Below are 22812 nucleotides of genomic sequence, written 5' to 3'. Positions count from 1 at the left end.
TATTTCACAATATTTTCTGTGGTTCTCAGCTCCAAACCCATTGATTCTTACTGAAAATGTAAATCATATACCTGTAGTTTCATGTTTTAAAAAAGGCCCAGCAATTTCCTTAAACAACTCAAACAGGAGGAAATAATGGATTTTTCGGGAACCACTTTCATTGGTAGATTAATCCACATCTGGTACTTTAGTGAGTATTTCTGGCAGCAGGATGGTGTGTGTTGGCTTGAGTCAAAGTAAACTACAGATTCTGCTTATAGTGATAAAGGTGCATGTCACCCAGTTACTCCAGTAAGTCAGTGTGGCTCATTGATGTGTTTTAGTCCTTTTTTGGACAACAATGGAGCTCTTTGACACAGAGAAATAAGATATATCAGGCGTCGAAACACCAACAATACTTGCCAGAACATCAATTCATTGTTCGCTCGGCTCCAACTATGAGATTTGTTGAAATAAGAAATCAGAAAAAGATAGAACATTGACAACCTTATGCTTTAAATTCAGAAGCGTACAAGCACAAGACTATCTGAATTTTGCTACTGACCTTTGAGAGCTTGGTTAATGTTTGTAAAGCAAAAATTACTTCATACAAACCATCCTGTGTTTAACACTTTACCCAAAATGACCTTACAATACCTTATTATTAACCCCTTTGGTTGGACCCTAGACCCCCACACAAACAACCAATGCAAGTGAGTGTTAAAATCCAGCAACGTCATCATCAATTAACAGTTAGCATCATTTAACACTTAACACTCATTGTTCCTTCTGGATCAGATTTGCTGGGAAATCAATCACGGTTTCGAGCTTGTGATGATTACACATATATATACATATAATTGACACTGGGTTTTTAAAGCCAGCTAACCCTAACCCTAACCCTTGCAGTTGTGTGTAATTCAAGCAAATTAATCAAACTACTACAAAACTACTAAATACTATACTTCCATATAGAATACATTGCATAGTGTGTTCAGCTATGTGTTTAGATATGTTGAAGATAACGTCCACACCTCTGAAGAACCATAATCACAGAAGTGCTGATGGGAGCAAAGCGCTGAGCTGTATTTCCCTTCCCTTAAGAACAGAGCTTAAGAGGGAAATGCTGGGCTTCACTACTATAAAGGATTCTATCCTCACTTCACTTTGTCTCTACTGTAAAATCAACGGCTTGTTTTGTACAACAAAATAGGTATGGGTGCTGGTGTGGCTGTGTGTGGTTTGTCACTGGAGCAGCAGACAAATACTCAGGCTCATGTTCTCTGAGAGCTTTCGACAGTCAATTCATGTTTACTGAATTTCTTACAGCAAGGACTCACACTCAGGTTATTAATTTGGAAGGTTAATCTGATCTGACTGGAAACTGTCTGGTGGTGAGCTCATTTACAGAAATCCATGCAACACCTTCCTATCGTTCAGAAGAGTGTATTCATTTCTCATTTGGTGTCTATAGATTGTGTTTATTGTTTTCTCAGAGCTAAGCAGCATTACAGTAGTCTCTGCCACACAATAGAATTGTTGTGCAGAGTTAAATGCTTTAATACAGTATGGCATGCAGGACTCTGAACACGCTGGCAGAAGATAAACAATGTGTCTGCAAACAATTGGTTATTTCCACATACTGCAGACTTAGAGTGACATTATCATTCATTTGGAGTCGTGTTTCTGTCCATCTGATGAAAGTAAGTCCAATGTTTATTCTCTTCTAGCTGGTTTGGTCGCTGCCAAACCTTGAGAAATTGTGTTTGGCTGCTATAGAGCTAATGGAGGAGTGTGAGTACTGAACTTACATTCATCAGTTCCAAATGAATCCTAATGTTGCTAATATTTCTGCTGAATGTATGAACAGCCAGTAAGTTAGCACTATCCATATTTTAAGGTCTGATTTTTTTATAATCAGTGTTTACATAAGGCCACAAATGTGTATCAAATGCTTTAATATTAAAATATTCATGAGTGCAGCTTTAACTACATAGCTTTTTTTTTAACAAAACAGATGTGTCTCAAATCACATAGTTCAGTTAGTACACTGTGTACATTCTGTACTTATTTGCGCAGTGTGCAAATTTCAGCAGGTTAGTGTTGTCTCAAATAAAACACGGCCATTGCACACTTGCTGGAAATGACGTGTAACTAGTTAGCAAGCTTGCTAAATTAACCTGATAAACCTTGGCTTATATGTGACAACAGTATAGTGGTGCTTAGTGCAAAAAAAACAAAAAACAAACACATGGAAATTTTGAATGGCAGTGCACCATCCAGGTACTCAGTACATTTCATTTTTACATACTTCTCACTGTGAACACACTTATGAACTCAAAATATTAAGTGTAAGTACAGAAGAGTGAGACTTGACACAGCATTACATAGTAAACATGACTGTGACACAGGTCTCCTAGACTCATTCATATCAAGATGTTTCTCACTGTTAGTAGCACCCTCTTTTCAGTATGATGCTTAAATAGCATTTAATCATCTGGATCACTGAATTAATGTCAATCCTGATAGCATCACCGGCTCCCCAAAGACAGGTAACCACTGACCTACCGGTACACCTAAACCTGGTGGAGAGGAGGGTCAGATGACACACATGTCTTACAAATGTTTTACTGTCTCTAAGACAGATCATAGTACATCATCTGAACCAGCATGGTAACACAGTAGAGCACAGAATCCATCCATCCATCTTCTTCCGCTTATCCGGGGTTGGGTCACGGGGGCAGCAGCCTAAGCAGGGAAGCCCAGACTTCCCTCTCCCCAGCCACTTCGTCCAGCTCTTCCAGGGGGACCCAGAGGCGTTCCCAGGCCAGCCGAGAGACATAGTCTCTCCAGCGTGTCCTGGGTCTTCCCCGGGGTCTCCTACCGGTGGGACGTGCCCTGAACACCTCACCAGGGAGGCGTCCGGGAGGCATCCTGATTAGATGCCCGAACCACCTCATCTGGCTCCTCTCGACGTGGAGGAGCAGCGGGTCTACTCCGAGCTCCATCCGGATAACTGAGCTTCTCACCCTATCTCTAAGGGAGAGCCCAGCCACCCTACGGAGGAAGCTCATTTCGGCCGCTTGTACCTGCGATCTTGTTCTTTCGGTCACTACCCAAAGCTCATGACCATAGGTGAGGGTAGGAACGAAGATTGACTGGTAAAATCGAGAGCTTCGCCTTTCGGCTCAGCTCTCCTTTCACCACGACGGATCTGTGCAGAGTCCGCATTACTGCAGACGCCGCACCGATCCGCCTGTCGATCTCCCGTTCCATCCTTCCCTCACTCGTGAACAAGACCCCGAGGTACTTGAACTCCTCCACTTGAGGCAGAATCTCATCCCCAACCCGAAGAGTGCACTCCACCCTTTTCCGGTTGAGGACCATGGCCTCGGATTTGGAGGTGCTGATTCTCATCCCGGCCGCTTCACACTCAGCTGCGAACCGATCCAGTGAGAGTTGGAGGTCACGATCTGATGAAGCCAACAGGACCACATCATCTGCAAAAAGCAGTGACCCAATCCTGAGGTCACCAAACCGGACCCCCTCTACACCCTGGCTGCGCCTAGAAATCCTGTCCATAAAAATTATGAACAGGATTGGTGACAAAGGGCAGCCCTGGCGGAGTCCAACTCTCACTGGAAACAAGTCCGACTTATTGCCGGAAATGCGGACCAGGCTCTGACACCGGTCATACAGGGAACGGACGGCCCTTATCAGGGAGTCCGATACCCCATACTCCCGGAGAACCCCCCACAGGATCCCCCGAGGGACACGGTCGAATGCCTTCTCCAGAGCACAGAATGAATTACAAAAACGGGTCTGTCTTAATTAAATCTGCTTGCACAGAAGATATTAGAACAGAGTGACTGCAGATACAATGACAGCAAAATAACTTGCTGCCATGGCTGTTGTTTTCATGTGAAATATATGTGATAGAGACGGTAGGCATACACAGAGTCCATGTTACTATATAGATTAATGTTGCTTTGATAAATATGTCTGCTGTCAAAAAAAGACTCATTCAGGAGTTCTTTCTATACAATATGAGCATTTTGTCAGCAATCCCAAGACTGAAATCTGCATAATTGGATGCTACATTACACCAGCTGGTTTTAACATACAGTTGTGGAAAGATTAGACAGGGTTAATGGTTAACTGTTGCTGACTCACCTTAAAAATCACTCAATAATTTATCATCAGATCCTCTTCAACTACAGAGTGGGTGTCCAAACACACCTAATATGACAGGCTGCAGGGTTACAGGGTAATGTTTAATAAATGATGCACACTAGCATCTAGGATTGAGGTCCTGCAGCTTATGTCACAGTAAAGTAACAGCTCCCAGACTGGAAAATAAGCAGGAAATAAGCTTTTCTTTGTCCTGCTAGGATGTAGATACATGTATATTGACTGCTGAGGTAGCTAGTGCCATGTAAGGTATCAAAGACAATAATACTAATACCTTTATTTACAGAGTGCTTTACATACAATTAAAAAGACAAAGGCAACCAGTTAAAAAATACCTTTCCTTTGTATCTCTTCTTTTATTTAGAACTAACCTCAGCCCTTTTAGAAACTGATCCTTGAAAAAAACTTGGGTTTAAATTGTGTTGACCCTTCAATCTGGTGCAGGGATTATTTGATATTTGATGTTACTTCAAATGTCTAATATAATGTATAGTCCAGTTTCCTCTGACAAGCATGTCTAATGACCATGTAAACTGTGACTCTCGTCTGTCATACAGTCATATGAATCATTAATGTCCTAGTGATTTACAGTTTACCCGATGCTTACCAATGGCCATGAGCTTTAGGTTTTCCCAACTCAGACATTCTGAAATGGAGTAGAACTGTTCCATCATTTCACAGGTTTTTCTGGGCACACAAGGTCTATGTGAAGAGTTGGAGAACATGATTGGGGAAATGGATGTCTGACATACTTTTGCTTTACAGTCCACTCCCTGCTTAGAACCCATATATGCAATTGAAAATGGATTATTGAGACTAAAGGGTACTTGAATGGGTTCAGAGGGTAAATTCTCCATACATAGACACACAGACAGTGTGATGAAACCAGACTGATTCCGGCAGGTAAACCAAACTCCAGATGACTGAAGAATCAATTGAATTTAAGCAAGTTGTTAAGATTGATCTTTTCAACCGGGTAGGAGGGGTGGGACATATTGACCCAAACTTCCAGTATCCGAGATAACAGGATTATGGTCTCATCCAGAGCCTGGATTGGGATGCCATAACCGGCAATGCCTCTCCTGTCAGCAACTTTCACTATTCTTCATCTTTCTTTATTGTTATGATGGCAGCCTGACCTTAAGAAAAGTAAAAGCTGAACTTATACATATTCAAAAGGCAATCTGAAACCATGAAATACTTCCTGCTTTCTGTCCTCTCAGTGACTAACTGTGGTAAACTGTGGGCAGTGTGAACTGACCAGCTCCAGGATCTGATTGTGTCTAATTAAATGAAAGAGAAGCAGAGTGTTTTTAATAAGGAGGATGCCTGGTAACTGGCAGTGACTTCTTGTCTAGTGTGCCACAGTGCTGGTCATGATGGTGTGTTGGTTGTATAGTCTGCGCCCATCCAGCACTTACATCATCAGCCATACTGCTAAGACATATGATATGGTATCTATGGTTAGTCCTCAGAGGACCAATCCCAATGCTCTCCTGACTACTTGAACTTACACCGACATTACTGTCAGAGACTTCTGTCATACGTACAGTATAGTGATGTGTTCACTACCATCAGGCCACATGAGAATAAAAATGTGCCACCTATAGCCTCACTAGGTTCCATGGATATGAAATAAAGTTCCAGACCAAAAGTATTTGTCTGAACGGTCTGTAACAGTGGTAATTCATGCAAGATAAGGGCACGGTCTTCTGCTTTGATTAAATTCAATTTATAGGTTCTTGTTTTCCAACTGAAAGTAAGTTTTACTCATCTAACACTGCAGAACATAACACCAAATCCAAATAATTCTGCCTATGCCTGTTCTGTATGTGTGTAATGTCGTCATCAAATTAATAAAACCCTAACTCTAAATATACAAATGTTTACTCATTTCATTTGTCATGGTTAGACTGGTCCTTCTGCTTTTCCTTATCATTAATCTTCGCCTTCAACATCATCACTGCTACAACACAATGAAATATGATTAATCTTCAAGTCTGGTGAAGTCTGCACACAGACTGAAAATGAACTTGCGGACTTGCTGAATTATGGATGTGGTCTACTGGACTTCCCACAAACACGCCTGCTAAGCATGCAAGTCTGAGCAGTGAAGTCCAGACACTGGGATGCAGCCAATTCTTTTTTTTGAATAATTCATTTAATTTGTTCCTCATTTTCTAAACAAATTGTAATATCTCATTTATCTACTGTCAGGCTGTTTTACTGAGAATAAACCATGACCATTTTAGACCCCATAAACTCCTCTAGCTCGAAATTGTAGCATCATCTAAAAAACTGTTCGGCACATCCATGCTGAGATAATGAAAAACCCACAACCTTTCCGTCTAACACCACCCTCAGGACTAACATATTTTTAGCACCGTTATCAGTGTGACTGAATGAATAACCAGGTCGTCAGAAAAGGTTGATAGGTATGCACACGTTTTCTTTCGTTCCATGTATGGTATCTTTGTGTGGAACGATGACATCAGTCTTTGTTTGCTTCCCGATCAGGGAAAAGGAAGCTTGATGAATTCCCGTGTAGACATGGAGACACACAGAGGCTCTGCACTGCACGGTTTCGTCATTCGTCTCTGTTCCCCAAAGAGCTATTTTTAAACAGTTACCCTCCTTCATCAACAGGCTGACAGAGGTGGACCAATCAGTATTTTAAGACTAAGGTCTCCACTGTACAGACAGACAACGGGGAACATTAAAGCTGCAGAATAATGAAGACAAATGGGATGGTATGAAGCGGCATATGGGCACAGCTTACTAGGTTGTGATTTCTCCTTCAGTATAAAAGGAAATATCTAAATGTATAGCAGTGACTAATAACTGGTACTAAAGTATTGGTATTTGCCTTCTAAAGCATGTGAGTGTGTGTGTGTGAGAGAGAGAGACAGAATTGATTTATTCAAATGGACATCCTGTTGATGCTTGTGGAAGTCATACCCACTGTTATCCAGCCACTCTCACATCCAAACCAGATTTCTGCATAAGTGTTTTTGCGAGTGAGCATTAACAGTAGGTACATGAGATCCTGTGTGCTGGCTCAGCTTCTATAAAAAGAATTTGAAGATGTGAATGCCAGGAATAGCTTGAGGAAGCTGTCTGGAATGGGTTCTCCTCTATGATAAAGCTGTATTATATTACATTCATTTGGCTGACACTTTGGACTAGAGTGACTTGCATTTTTCCCTCAAAGATACATACATCAGGAGCAGTTTATGGACACTTGGACATGTGGACAAAAGACGTTGGGGTCTGAACTACTTACCCTCTGATAAATAGTCTACTGCACATGCCCTATTCTTTGTGACTGGACAATCTGATGATAATTCTTCAAAACAGTGATTGTACATGCCTCTTTTAGACAGCTATGGTTGGGTTTCACCAGATCAATCTATTGTGAGATAATAACCCCTCCTCCACCAGCTATATAGCATCTCTGTTGTCTAGTAATAACCCTAATCCAGAACCATCAGACACACCACACATCCTGGATCGATATTCCAGCTAATTTGGACATTTTAGTCCGTCAGCAACTGAAAAGCATAGGGGAAAAGATTGAAAACACAAACTTAGCAGATGGTAGGATATCTTCTTTGTGATTTGTGAAGAAAAATAAATACATTTTCTCCAGCCAAGAAAGGTCTCTACCATAAAGACAATACAAATGATGATACACATATGATTGATGTTGCAGCAGCAATGTGCTCAGTGCTGTCATTGATGGTTAGAAACAGCGTCACAGTGATAGCATAATCATATGGAATTTCATGTTTAATTTACAGCTTTGCTCTGTCTACGAATGACATCAAACAAGAGCTTGAATTTGTAAGAATGTAACATGGAGATTTTGTCAGCTGTAGCTAATTAACAGTAATTGAGTTGGCCAAACTACCACTCTTTCCTATTGTAAGGTTTCAAATCTAACTAAATGTGAGCTAAACGTCTTCTAGTTAAATTGACTTTTCTAGCATTTGAAGTAATAATGTGTAGAGAAAACAGGGTGAGGTTTTAATCACATAAATATTTTGTTATTTCAATCCCATTTAGATATGTTCACATTAGCTAGGATGCTACTGAACCTTAGAAGAGATTGGGCTTTGATTTAAACAAAAAAAACCCAAAAAACTTATTTTTCATATTGGATGAACTCTGCTGACCCGCCACCAGTGAATCCTTACAAGGCGGTGCTATATTAGGTGGAGACATCTGTCATAATGTAGCTGCAGAGGGCTGGGTGTATTAGTGCATTAGCTGGTGTCAGGGTGAGGCTGCTTCAGACCTTGGCTACCAGAATGGAGAGAGCACACAGGGCAATAGAAAAGCCATTAGTAGGCCTGTTCAGCCATCAATTCAACAGCTATACCACACCCATACCGCCTGAGAGACTGGAGTCAGAGCATAAAATAACAGGTACTGACTCATACTTACACAATGAACCAGATTTATGGTTAGACCTGAACCGAGTCAGAACCTTAGACTTCATATCTTTATATGTGCCTTTTTATGCAAAAGTAGTACAGATTATTGTCTCTCCACAATAACTTGATATATCTGAGAGTATGCTGAACAAACAGTGAGAGAGAGAAAGAGGTTGTAGCAGTGCTGGATGACAAGTCGCAGTGAATGCTCTGCACTGTGTCTTCTTGTTGCTGCTGTCCTCTAGCCGACTTGTAAACATCCTGCTCCCCAGAGCTCTGTCTGATAGCATCTGAGAGTCGTGCCTGCTGTTTACAGGTGAGTCGTGTTACCGGTGGGGGAAGTCATGCAACTGACCCTAACGAGGCCTGACAAGCAACTGGAAGAGGGGACGGTGAAGCTGACGATGCCCTTTCTTCATATGAAGTAGGGCGGTGATTTCCAACCAGGGGTACATGCACCCCCCAGGGAGGACTTCTGTAGTTACCAGTGGAGACATGGTGGAGTTCATTTGAAAAAGTAGGATATAGGATTTAAAAAAATTAAATAAATCTGCATTTCAAGTCAGCTGTAACACATGTTGAGATTGTGCACGAAAACCAACTCCAAATGGGCAGAGAAGTCTTGAAACTCAGCTAAACATTATAAATGATATCTGCAGTGGAAGCTGCAGTGTGCAGACTTTTTCTGCTGTTATGAATATGTGGTGGAAATATATGACTAAATGTAAAGAGAAACAGTATTTTTGATCAGGCGCTAGTCGATCTTAAGTGAAAGGTCAAAATGAACCACGACATTAAACTGACTTTACTGTGACTTTATTAGGATGCATTTTTTATGTTTGGTTTGTAGCTTCTTCAGGTTCACTCAGCAAATATTGAATGAGCATCCTCAGGTGTTATAAACACACATGGGTCAAGTGACAAATCATCACAATTCAAGTGAACATTTTACAAAGGATGCATCAACAATAGCCTATTATACAAAACACACATTACAAGGTTAATATTACACAGTTGGCTCCTAATAAACTCACAGTGAAGTCACTTCGGTGTGCGGTGGTTAATATGGACTTTTCAAATAGGACTAAATGTATTGGATATACTGCAGGTAATGACCTTACAGAATAGCTTTGGAATGTTTAATAAACAGTGATGCGGGTAATGCGTTACTTAGTAATGCGTTACTCTAATATGACGTCTTTTTTCAGTAACGACTAATCTAACATGTTACTATTTCCAAACCAAACCAGACAGTAGTCACTGTGCATTACTATGTTTTGTCATTTTCCTTAGTAAAAAGATATTATTTGATTTCTTCTTGTGGCTCGGAGACTGACGTCACGTTTTCAGCATGAGGGCAACTCACGTGTGCGACACAAACGTAAACAACAATGGAGGGGGGAGAGAGAAGTGTCTTTTCAACTTAGAAATAGTCGGTATGATAACAGTATAAAGGTTCACTGTACACTCTGTGCTGGAGACAAAGTATTATCTAGCTTCAAAAACACGTCAAATTTGAAGAAACATTTGGACAGTCAAACTCACGGAGAAAGTCCCACCAGGTGGTGCGAAGGAGAGAGCTGTGACTAATGCAGGAGGTCCCCACCACCCAAACAACAAAAGCTGGACTTCGGTGCAAAACCGGTAAGTGGGGGAGAGTTAAAGAAGTTGGTCGGGCAGTATGTTGTAGAGGAAATGCTGCCCTTAAACATAGTTGACTCGCCCTCGTTTGGTGCCATAATAAACAAGATCCCCACTACTATCAATGCCAAGCTTTTCTTCTTACCTGGAGATGGAGTAACTAATAAAGTAACTTGTAATCTAACTTAGTTACTTTTAAAATCAATTAACCAGTAAAGTAACTAAGTTACTTTCCAAAGGAGTAATCAGTAGTCATTAATTAATAATTGAGACTAGTGGATTTTGTCTCCCATCTCTGACACTGAAGTTAAACAAATTCAACTTTTAAAAACTACCTTTACAGTATATGCATTTCTGCAATTCCAGACAGGTATGCTACTTGAATAGAGAAATTACACTAAATATAACCAACTAAAAACTGATACTAAAAGTTACAAATATACAGGAAAAGACAACAGTAAACATTGTGATTTGTACATCACATACTGAGAGAACTGTTGAATCTTGTTATATGATCACACTGAAATATTTGAGTCCATCTGTGCATTGAAAGAGTTATTGGCTACAGTTCACTCCTGTCATTCTCTATATGAATGCTTACTGTACTGTACTGTGTGTGTTCGTGTGTGTGTGTTAAAGGTTGTCTCCATACAGGGTTAGCACAGAGCATAAAAAGGCGACAGCACCTGTCATAAAGCAGAGTTTATGGCTCAGAGGTCTTTGGGGGGCAGAGGGGGGGGTCTCCTAATGAGAAATTGACAATCTGATTTTGGCCTCCGTCCTCATCAGAGAGTCCCAGCTCTGGCAGAGACAGACGAGGGCCCGTCCAGCCGTGATGGATGGGCTGCTCTGATGAAGAGGACACAGCCGGGTCCCACGGCGGCAGGAAATGAGACAGCCGTCACTCCTCTCTTGACAATTTAATCAGAGGATCCACCAATCATATTCAGCGAAAAACAGCAACCTTGACCTGAATGGTCAGAGCACATTACCGGTCTGTCAGTGATCCAGAGGACAAGAAGAAGAGATGGCTAATGATGGATGAAGTAGTAATCTTAACCACCCCCCCAACCCCTTTATCCCACATGGGCTAATTCTGGATTACCACCTCAATCTCAGTGAGATTATCCACCATGTGAATGACAACAGAGGCTGATGCTGATGGAGGAATGGTGCAGACTTGAGTCCGACTGATGTAACACAGATATATCAGTATCGGTGTGTATGTTGACTGATGTGTGCTGATATCATTTTTAAAGTTTTAAAGTATATTTGATCCTTTTTCTTAATTCATATTTAATATATACCTACTTTTTTATTGTGTTTTTTGTTATTTAGTAATTGTGTTATATAGCTATAGTTAGTCTATTAAATTAGTTGTTTATAATTATTAAACTCCCAGAGATGTTGACGTCATTTTATACAATAAAGTTTATTGTCAAATGGTAAAATATCATGGCATCATTACATATCTTTGTCATTTTTTTAAGGGATCATTGCAAAAAAAAAAAAAGTATGTTTATGTATATTCTTAAAATTATCAGGTAATACATCCATATCAGAAATCTTTTACTCCTTAATATCGTTATCAGCCCCACACATCAAGTATCAGTCAGGCCTTAGTAGAGACCAAACCAGGTGTAAAAAGCAGAATGAATTCAACCTCCATTCACCAGACATGACTAATTAGATCATTAATGCTAATGTCTCTCTGTGTCTGTTGAATACACATCTAACACGTCAGCCATATCAGCTTATTAATGTCTCTATTGTTTTAACAGCTTGTTGCACTGTGTCCAAAATTCAAGTGAAAGCAATTTAACACCAGCACGTGTCTGTTCTGGCTGTAGGAGAGTATTAGTGTAGAGGGAGGCTTCCATACTGTAACACTAGAGAACAGTCTCTGGTGAATCCTTATTGCGTGTGTTGGAAATCTGAATCCCACTTGGGAAAAGCGGACTCTACCAGTAACAATGAAAATGTCTATATTTAGAGGATGTAAACATAATGAATGGCTGACAGAATAATCTACAGGACTACACTGTAAATGTAAGATATAGTAGAGCGGGTCTTCTACTAATGTGGTTCAATTCTTCTTCTTCTTTCCCAGCATTTAACCAAACCCACCATTTCTCCCTAATCTTGACCAAGCTGAAGCTGAGGTGTAAAAGAAAGAACTGATTTGTACTTCTGTCCATGTTCTTGTGTCCAGTACTTGTGTAACTGCTCCAACGAGGAAACAATTATTCAACATCAAAGCAGCGACATTCTCTGCCGTGCCTTTTCTTGCTCTCAGCAACCAAACTACTATCGATCTCTCTCTACTTCCCTCGTTTCCCTCTGTTTGTTCCAGTCTCTCTATCTCCTTGCTACGATAAACTCACACTGCTAAACACACATTCTTTTCCCACACTACAGCTGTTTAATAATTTAACCAATTGTGTAATATTTTTTTTTCTCCCCTGGCATGATAATATTCCTGACTTGTATGCAAATGGCAGAGAGAGCTGTGATTTGTTTCATGCTAGCAGTAAAGTGGCGGTGCTGAGGTCCTAATGGGAGCCGTGTGGCTGTGTGTGAGTCATCCTCGGCTGGCTCTTTTGTTTGCCTCTAATCATCCCCCCAAGGAAGGCTGGAAGGAGGGGGGGGGGCAGTCAGGAGGACAGACCTGGCCTGTATGATCACACTGTGGTACCTCACTGATACACAAGTACACTAAGTATTAACTGTTACTCTCTGTGCAGTTTTCTCACTTTGTGCTTCTCACCAACTGCTGACATCCAGAGGTTTTCATTTAGATAGCATGTGTGATAAATAAATACAAACTCCTGGCAGTATTAAAGCTACTAGACTGACAAGCAAAACTGAAATTGTGTCAACATACAGGAAATGAAGTTGATGCTAAATCATGTTAGACAAAGTAAATAATATGAAGGTAAAGCTGAAAATTAGCAGTGACCATATCATTTAATGAGTTCTCTACAGTTGAAGTTAAAGTGTAACGTAAGAATAAATATGTGTTCTGAGTTTGACGTACCACAGAAAAGTGTATTGTTAACCACCCTGCCAAATTTGAATGATTAAAAAAATCGGCAAATATATGAAATTAAGTTTCAAAGTTGTGTAAAAATCAGAAAACTTTTTCTATGCAACCAAACACTGTGGGCGTGGCCGACGACTTCGCTGAAACCCCGCCCCCTACCAAGTGTCACCTGTCAATCAAAGTCATCACCTCTACCCGAAACATGGACACTACGTCTGAGAGCTTTCTGCTGCTAACTCGGCGGCTAACTCAGCTGCTAGCTCGGCGGCTAGCTCAGCGGCTAATTCAGCTAACTGGCTAACTGTAGACTGTAGTAGTAGTAGTGTGCGCTGAATGTATTTATACCTTTACAGCAGCAGGGGGGGGGGGGGGGGGGGGGGGTTTATGCCAATCACCGCTGAGTATTTTCAGACCTGCCCACTAAATCCTGAACACAGAAATCTTGAAACACAGTTTGTGAAGTCTAGCTCCACAATTCAAATCTAAATAGTTGAAATGCTTTTTACACAAAATACATTTATGACCTATTTAATGTGTTTAGAAGAAAATGTTTGAATTCACTTTCAGGGATTAAAGCAAAAAAAAATCCTGAGCCTGAACTTTTTTAGACTTGTGCACTTGACTCTACACGCCACTACGTTGGTTGATCGATTGGAAACCGGTTTACTTTTGTCAAAATGATTGCAGACTAAGGTTTGACTAAACTGCAACACCAAGAAAGACCAATAGGTGGCAATAGTAGTCCAACACACTACAATATGCTACATGTAGCATTTAGGATTTCTTTTGATATCATGTTTCGCTGCTAATCTTTGTCTTTGACAGGTTACAAAATGGCCTACAATCACAAGGTGACATGTTATAAGGATATGTGAAATTGGAAGGCAGGCATTTGAAGAATAAGATTTATTTGCAACCATTTAATTTAAGGTATTCAAAAAAGGACAATGATTCTCTTTTTAAAGAGTTTTAATTCAACAGTTTCAAAATATTTGAACTTTCTTTAAAATAAATAGTGGCAAATTAAATACTAAGAAATTACTAGACGTTCGAAAATCAAGTCTATAAATAACATAAAAAATATCAACTTCTACATGAAGTAGTAACAAAAGTCCGGAATTTACGGTAGTTAAATCAGATAGTTAGATTTAAAACGGTTTCACCATTTCAACAACTTTGAACTTTCTTTAAAATAAATAGTAATAATAAAAAAAAATTGCCGCTGGATGCGTTTAATCTTTCTGGAGCACAGCGTGCAGAAACAGGCACCTGGCTCTCATCTTTTTGCACCAACTACTAAACGGCTTGCCGTCCTTCCCTAGCTCATCTAGCCATGCCCAACGCCATTTATTTTTCAACCCTTGGTCGATTATCAGGGCATTTTCCCCTGGAGTCATGAACTGAGCCATCTTTCCACTCCATGCAACATCTCTCTCTCTACTCTGGCGATTAGGCTTCATACGTAACTTGGTGGAGGCACGTTTCCTCAAGACCCGCCTTATTTCACCTCTGATTGGATAATAATGTTAGTTTCAGAGCGGGAGAGTTGTGCTTCTCTCATATCATTGGCAGACGAACGATTACACTCTTTCACATTTAAAAAATATATTATTTTATTTATTTTGTTTTGACGCGCCCGCAGTCAAGCGCCGCACGCCGGAATTCCGGCACGGGGCCGGAAAACTTTAATCCCTGCACTTTACACAGTCTTTAATGAGAGAATGTCCCCATCAGGTAAGACTTCAGTCATGCTAGCATTTACAGTAGCAGCATTATTTCCTTTAGAAACCCCGTTCAATGCATTCTCTCATTTGGTCAAATGAAATGACACAGTGCTTTAAAGTTGACTTCTACTTTGTTTGAACTTTGACACACAAACTTCAGCTACTGACTGACTGCATACTGTCCTTATAGTGCTGATTCAAGCTCAAACACTTAGTCCAATAATTGATTAGGAATTGTTCTGCAACTATTTTGCTAAATAATTCATGATTTAAAGCAGTGCTTCTAAATCTTTTCAGTGTTAGAACCCCCAAATGGATAGATGTGGAGCTGTGGAGCTGTATTTGATAAGATATAGTCTCAGGGATCCTCATTTGATAAGATCTGGTTATCAATGTCAATAAAATAATAGTTCAAATCAAAATATTTCGTTTGCAGAACCAAATCAACAATGAATCAATCCAAATAACTAGTATGGTGAGTGATATATCTAATTCCTCCATGACAATAAGCCACACCATTGCACTGGTTGACATGTTCTTTGATTCTCATAAGGAAAATGTATTATAAATTATTGAGAAACGACTCCAAAGCTGAATAACAGAGTCCATGTTTTCAGTCTCCAGACAGTAGTTCTGTGTAAGGCAGACGCTACTGAGCATGTGCGGGAATGCGGTTCTGTTTCACTAACTTATTGTGCTACATATCACAACCTCTTCATTTTGCATTATATTATAAATTTACATGATAAATACAAAGTCAAGACTAAAAATGTGAGAAATCATGTAGTTTGAGCTTTATTCATTTTATTCTTTGGCTTTTCAACTGTTTGTCAAACAATAAACAAGGTGTCATCTTTGGCTCTAGGAAATTGTATGGAGCATAATATGAATCTATTAATTGAGAAAATAATTGGCAGAATGATTGATAGCGAAGTAAGATAATATGCATATGAATTTTCCTTTAACAATGATTAGAAATATGTCATTTTAAGAGTTGTTATTTCTCTATGTTGACTTGATAACATCGTCCATGCTACAATCTTTGTCAATTTATCTATCATTATTCTATCAACATTGATAATGAATATAGCTAGCAATGTAAAAGATGCTGTATGCAATATTCCAGTAAAACACATCCATCTGGTATCCATAACAACTCCCACAGTGTTTTCTAAACAACATGTAGGTGGACTCACGTTGTAGAGGATCTCCACCCATCCCTCCATGGTGATGCACTGGAAAACGGTGAGAACAGCAAACAGGATGTTGTCAAAGTTGGTGATGCCAAAGTTAGGTCCGGTCCAGTATTCTTTACAAACGGTGCCGTTGCCGCAGGTCCTCGCCGGAGCCTCCATACCACAGGGGAACTCTTCTGCCTGTTCACCTACAAACATACACATTCACACTCCATCACAAGTGTGTTTTACGTAATGCTATTTTATCTACAGTGACTTATGATTAGAGTTCATCCACTTCTGCTTCTTTAATACTAATGTAAATATGAACACGCTTTAACTGATCTTTGGAACTTGCATCCTAGATTATTATGTAATTATCATGAATTCAGTCAAATTAAAAGGTCAATGTAAACACAAAGGCTGATATAGTAGTAAATAGTAAGGTATAGTGAGGCTAATGTGTGATTTAGGACTACATAAAGAAAACTAGCATGACATCTAAATCACTGGCTGTATTCATAAAGGATTTTCTGCATCTAATGATTACTTTCATAATTGATTTATCTGTCAATTATTATCATGATTAATTGTTTGGTTGTTTCCCAAAGTCCAACATAATGTCATCACATGTCTTGTTCACCAGTTTACAACCCAATAATATTCATTTTACTGTCATTGAAGACTGAAATGATTCAAATTAGAGAAGCTGGAATCAGAGAATGTGGATTTGTTTCTTTAAAAAGAAAAATCAAAATGATAAACCGATGAGCAAAACAGTTGGTGATTCATTTAATAGTTGACAACAAATTAATTAATTAATTGATTAATTGATTAATCATTGCACAGATTTCGTACATAAAAGAAAGTGAGATACTGATATGTCATTTAGATTGTATCAGACATCAAACATCATGCATGCATGCTTTTATTTTGTAGTTTGAGATCAAATCATCATGCTTTGATGAGTTAATTCTTTATTGCAAGAATATCTCTATTTACTACAGCAGGCTTAAAGATTAAAATGAGTTAAGTCCTTTCAATATGTTTTACAGCTAAATCAAAGCAGCATCACAGCTTTAGTATTCTGTTCTCTATTAACTTCCATCTAAATGCAGTTTTCAGTTAACAGCAGCACTCCCCCCTGCTCACTGTCAGTACAGACACATTAAACTGAGGCGGAAACTAACCTCAACATCTTCCAGAAACAGGAGCTGAAGCCTATGTGAAAGTAAACATATGTTCATGGTCTCTGTCTCTCTTGCTTACCCGTGTCTGTCTTGAAGCAGGTGCGGTGGAACTTGCCCATGTAAAAGTCGAGGCCGATGATGGCGAACATGAGGATGGCGAAAAAGAGCAGCAGGCCGATTTGCAGAAGAGGTACCATGGCTTTCATGATGGACTTTAACACCACCTGAAGACCTGATGAACACAAGAGGAACATGCTTTTGGTAGAATACTCCATACACCATAAAGCCCACTGTGCAGCACATGTGTGGGTCATTTTTAACCAGCATCAGTAATAATTACAGCTGAAATGACCTACTGTTTTTAAGTTAAAACATGATACCACAAACTACCAAACTATCTGTCTGAGCAGATGTTTTTTAGCTGCTTTATAAAAATGGCTTATTGGGAGATGATTCCAAAGCTTGGGGGCTGCTGACTGGAAAGCACATCAGAGGTAATGATATCCTCAGGAAGTGTAAGTCAAATTAAAAGTTGTTTGCTTTTCATCTTATGGACCTGGCAAATGATGAATTCAGGCTTTTTACTAATCAGCATCATGATGTAGTTATTTCAGCATCCCTTTGATCCATTTATTGCAATTAAATCTACAAAACCTCATTTGAAGCAGCCGTCCTATACAGGGCAGTTCAGACAGGATGAGAAGCTTGCTGTGGTGTTTGATTCTTGTGGTATTTTTGACCAAAGCATGTCATATACATTTTATTAAGGCCCCCAGGGTGCTAAGTTAACTTATGGACAAGGGTATAATATGGCCTCTATAAATCTGGCCATACATTTTAACATCAGATAAAAGTACCAGCACATCCACAAGCAGATGCTTTGACTTATTCTGGGATATTGCACATATTTTCTTCATGTACCAATAAGAATGATAAACGAGTAATTCTCTCTGCCCTAAACATATTATACATGTTGAAAAATGGTTACAGAAAACACGTGAAAAGGCTGATAACTATGGAGTATTGAATTGTGGAGATAGAGCCTTAAACTGTATCTCAAACTCATTTTTCCTGATTTTCTGAGCCTGCAAAAAAGGGCTACTCCGTGACGTACCGCATGACCCTGGTCCCTCCCCTGCTATATAAAGCTGATTTATACTTCTGCGTCGGAGAGACTGAGAGTCCGCTCTCCTCAGTGGTTAACCTTCCTAGTGGCGAGTTATTGTTACTACATACACTACTATTACTACTACTACAGTCTACAGTTAGCCTGTTAGCCAGTTAGCCAGTTAGCTGAGTTAGCCGCCGAGCTAGCAGCTGAACTAGCGGCAGAAAGCTCTCAGACGTAGCGTCCATGTTTCGGGTAGAGGTGGTGACTTTGATTACCAGGTGACACTTGGAAGGGGGCGGGGTTTCAGTGAACTCGGCGGGCACGCCCAAAGCCTAATTAATTTTAATAATTTTTTAATCATTCAAATTTGGCAGGGTGGTTAACAACACACTTTTCTGTGGCATGTCAAACTCAGAACACACATTTATTCTTACTTTACACAGACTTTAAGGATAGCAGGAGAGTATGTGTGTTAGACTGGAAGCAGGGGGAAACAGCTGCCTGGCTCTGTCCAGGTAAAAGTTAAAAATATCCCTACAACACCTCTTGAGTTCATGTCTTCACATATGTTTTAATTGAATGTGTTTTATCTGTACACAAATAGAAATGTCAACATTACTATGTGTTGGTTTTAGAGGGAGTTATGTGCTGGAACAGTTTATCCTCACCTAGTACTTCTGCAGTGTCTCTGTTATGGTTTGGGTTGCCAGATAAGGTTTAGGTTTTGGTCACAATGGTAACAAACATGGCAACCTCACTGTGATGACGGGTCTTGAAAGCTGTGTGCATTCACTGCACCAAGAAATAGTTCCAGCACATTAATGGCAGTTTGTGGCTTTAACCTTTCAATAGGAGTACAATTTAAATAAATGACAAATGTGTTAATTATCCAGTTTTATAAGTGCTGATAGATGTTAGTACAGTTCTAGTATTTATGGTGCAGGTGATTAAAATGTGTTATACATGTAAAGTAAAACTTACTGGGAATGCCAGAGACCAGCTTCAGCGGCCGCAGCACTCTCACCGCCCTTAGTGTTCTCAGGTCAAAATCAGCCCCCACAGTGGCTAAGATCCTGTACACACACACACACACACACACACACACACACACACACACACACACACACACACACACACACAGGGTCAGAAAAGCTGCTGTTCACTGTAACTGTCACACACACAGTCATAATAGATCTACATGCAGCATTTTAAACAGCAGTTGAACATGATTAAATCATTCATAAGGTTGGTAGTAAGTATAAACAGGTGAGACAATGCTGGTGACCATAAAATAGTTAATGTACAGTAGCAGTGTTACAACCTCATATCATTTCTAAAGAGGCTAAAAAGCTTCACAACAACAACATAAAAACATTTTTTAAAGAAAAAAAAGGAGTGTTAATCAGAATATAGTTTGATAATGAGATGTGTTCATGACCACACAGAGACAGTTATATTATGATGACTTAGGAAATACCACAACAGTACACACACATGCACATAAGCAGTGTCATTCATTTTACTATAAGAATACAGAATGCTAATAACTGTATGAATAACTGTTTTTGTACAACAGTCATATTTTTGAAGTAACTCATCAATTAGTTGAAAACTAAAATGAACAAAAAGCAGAGAGACTGCATAATGTGGATTTCCTCCAGTCAGGGTTGAGGACTATGCAGCTGTCAGAGATCATCATGAACACCACAAGTGCGATGACCTCTTTCATCTTTGGGTTTGCTGCTTATTTACCGGTCTGTTGAACAGACTCTATTCTGCTCCACAGGAGGCTTGTTACCCCAACTGGGAACACCTGTAAAAAAGAAAAAGTTAGTTCAACTCAAATTTTCAAGGCAACTGACTGCACAGAATTTTTGAGTTGAAGGCATCAACTTAATTTTTTAAGTTTTGAAGAGCAATTATTAATTTGCGTCAGCTAAGTTTTTTTAATTCATGTTACTGGAACTTTCAAGTCTGTAAAAACTTACTATTTTGAGTTCAGATTGCCATGCCCTGTAATAACTTACTATTTTGAGTTTAAATTACCCCCCACATTAAATCATCCACTGACAGTAAAACCAGTTCATTTTGAGGCCTGTACTACGAAGCTGGATTAATATACCCAGGATATCTCTCCGTTACCTGGGTTGATTTATTCAGACATTCGCAATCTAGGATAAACGGTACTACGAAACTGGTTATCAACTCGGTAATTGAACCCAGGGTTTTCCAATCTGGATCACTGCGCGCTCACATAAAGGGGAGGTGTTTGTATGGAGTTAGATTTGTTTCATAATGTTGTGTGTGTGCAGATCGACAATCTGTGTGTAAATGTGTAATCTGTAAATATAAACACCTTCCACAAATACAAAAAAAAGATTTGTATACTCACAAAAATATTTTGCAAATATAAAACGGATCTGCAAATACACAAACAAATTCCACAAATATAAAAAACACATTAAATTAATTTACAAATAAATGAAAAGCATTTGTGAACTCAGTTTTTATTTGTGAATCGAAAAAACATTTGTGGATCTCAGTTCTACGCTTGTGGATTTGCTTTTTACACACACTGAGTTTTGAAACAAACTTTCCGCCCGTCCGAACGAAAATCCACTCGTATCACTCGGCTATTTTCGGATAGCAAGCGATCGCCTACTGGTGACGTCATTTCCGCATATCAAAGTAAGAGCACGCAGTCTTTCTATGAGCTTTTTAAAATGTTTATCAGCGATAAGTGACGTGCATTCATGGTTTCATGTTAATGTCATACAGTGATTCACAAATAAAAACTGAGTTCACAAATGCTTTTCATTTATTTGTAAATTAATTTAATGTGTTTTTTATATTTGTGGAATTTGTTTGTGTATTTGCAGATCCGTTTTATATTTGCAAAATATTTTTGTGAGTATACAAATCTTTTTTTTGTATTTGTGGAAGGTGTTTATATTTACAGATTACACATTTACACACAGATTGTCGATCTGCACACACACAACATTATGAAACAAATCTAACTCCATATGTTTGCAGCGTCTGACCAATCACAAACATGGAGAAACTCTGCAGCGCAAACTACTTTACCATGGAGGAGCAGACAATTATTCTTCATAAATATGAAGAATTCAAACACATCATCCAGGCCAAAAGCAACACTGTTGCTGCAGCAAAAGTCAGGAAGGAATGCTGGCAGAAAATTGCCGACTCTGTTAATGTGTAAATTCATGAGATTATACAATATTAATTTATCGGACAATTTTAACGGACAGCACTCTGATCACACAATGCCACTTTATTACGGCACAGACGTTTGGGGCAGAGCGCTTCCTCAGTGCCCTTCCTCTCATAGAGACATTAAGTTAGTTTAATATTCAACATTCAAAATACAAACCTATTATGCGCTTCAACCATTTGAGTGAATGATGTCAAACCAACTATAACATACAGAATAATATCCCTCATGTGCCTCAAGGATTATTTTTTAAATATATATTTTGGTCAATTAAAAAATTGCATCTGTCCCTAAAAACTCTTGCTCTCCTAAGCGCTCCTCTCACGATCTGCGCACCAATGTTGCCTGCAATGTATCTGCATACCCCTCAGAAAGTAGGTAGTTGCGCCCCTGATGGTGATTTACCCCGGTAAGAAGTGAACCAGCTTCGTAGTACGGAAAACCCAGGGTTAACCCTGAAGTTACCTCGATAAGAGAAAATCCAGCTTTGTAGTACAGGCCTCTGGTGCTTCCAGGGGATAAAGACTGTTACTCTGCTGTGTGCTGCTCTCTACTTCAGGTAGCAGGACAGCCATAATCATTTCTATGAATTTATTGAATTGAACCAGAACTAAATAAAACAAACATCTGAATGGCAGGTTGGTGGTACAAAAAAACAAAACTCGTTACTCGTCGTCTCCGTTAAAGTAGGCCATTAAAGCAGCTCTAATGTCAGCCCCTTCCTGATTGTCATGCTCTGGTAATGTCTGAAGAGGAGTCGGATTGTTGACATGTCTGTCTGGATCAGGGGTGATAGTAAAAAAAAATCCTGAGCCTGAACTTTTTTCCCTGGGAGGAGCCTAAGCCACGGTATATGCCCTGATTAGCGTAATTGTCAAGCGGGATCCGTATTGCTTGTATAGCATACTGAGACTACGGATACTACAGCCATACCAGCAAAGGTCAGTCATTATTGTTGAGGAATGCGACCTCTGATGCTGATGTTTGCCTAATTGACCACTGCACTGACATCAGAAGAATTTGCCCTTATATTGTTTACTGTAGAACTGTACGGGTACAACGATGTATTCTGGGTACAGAGCAGTTT

General features: G+C 39.5%; 1 protein-coding gene across 1 annotated transcript in view; it reads right to left on the bottom strand.

The window, feature by feature from the left end:
• cacna1ba (calcium channel, voltage-dependent, N type, alpha 1B subunit, a) overlaps nucleotides 1-22812 on the bottom strand; it is a 172499-nt gene that overhangs the window by 93775 nt on the left and 55912 nt on the right. Inside the window, exons 4-6 of the mRNA XM_053325836.1 lie at nucleotides 19472-19563; nucleotides 17459-17611; nucleotides 16211-16398 (exon numbers count right to left, since the gene is read on the bottom strand). Coding sequence (XP_053181811.1) covers nucleotides 16211-16398; nucleotides 17459-17611; nucleotides 19472-19563 — 433 coding nt within the window. The remainder of the gene's footprint in view (nucleotides 1-16210; nucleotides 16399-17458; nucleotides 17612-19471; nucleotides 19564-22812) is intronic.

This window comes from Scomber japonicus, chromosome 9 (assembly GCF_027409825.1).
Source record: "Scomber japonicus isolate fScoJap1 chromosome 9, fScoJap1.pri, whole genome shotgun sequence".
NCBI classification, from domain to species: domain Eukaryota; kingdom Metazoa; phylum Chordata; class Actinopteri; order Scombriformes; family Scombridae; genus Scomber; species Scomber japonicus.
The sequence above is the reverse complement of the archived record's forward strand: the minus strand, read 5'-3'. Positions and strand labels throughout refer to the sequence as shown.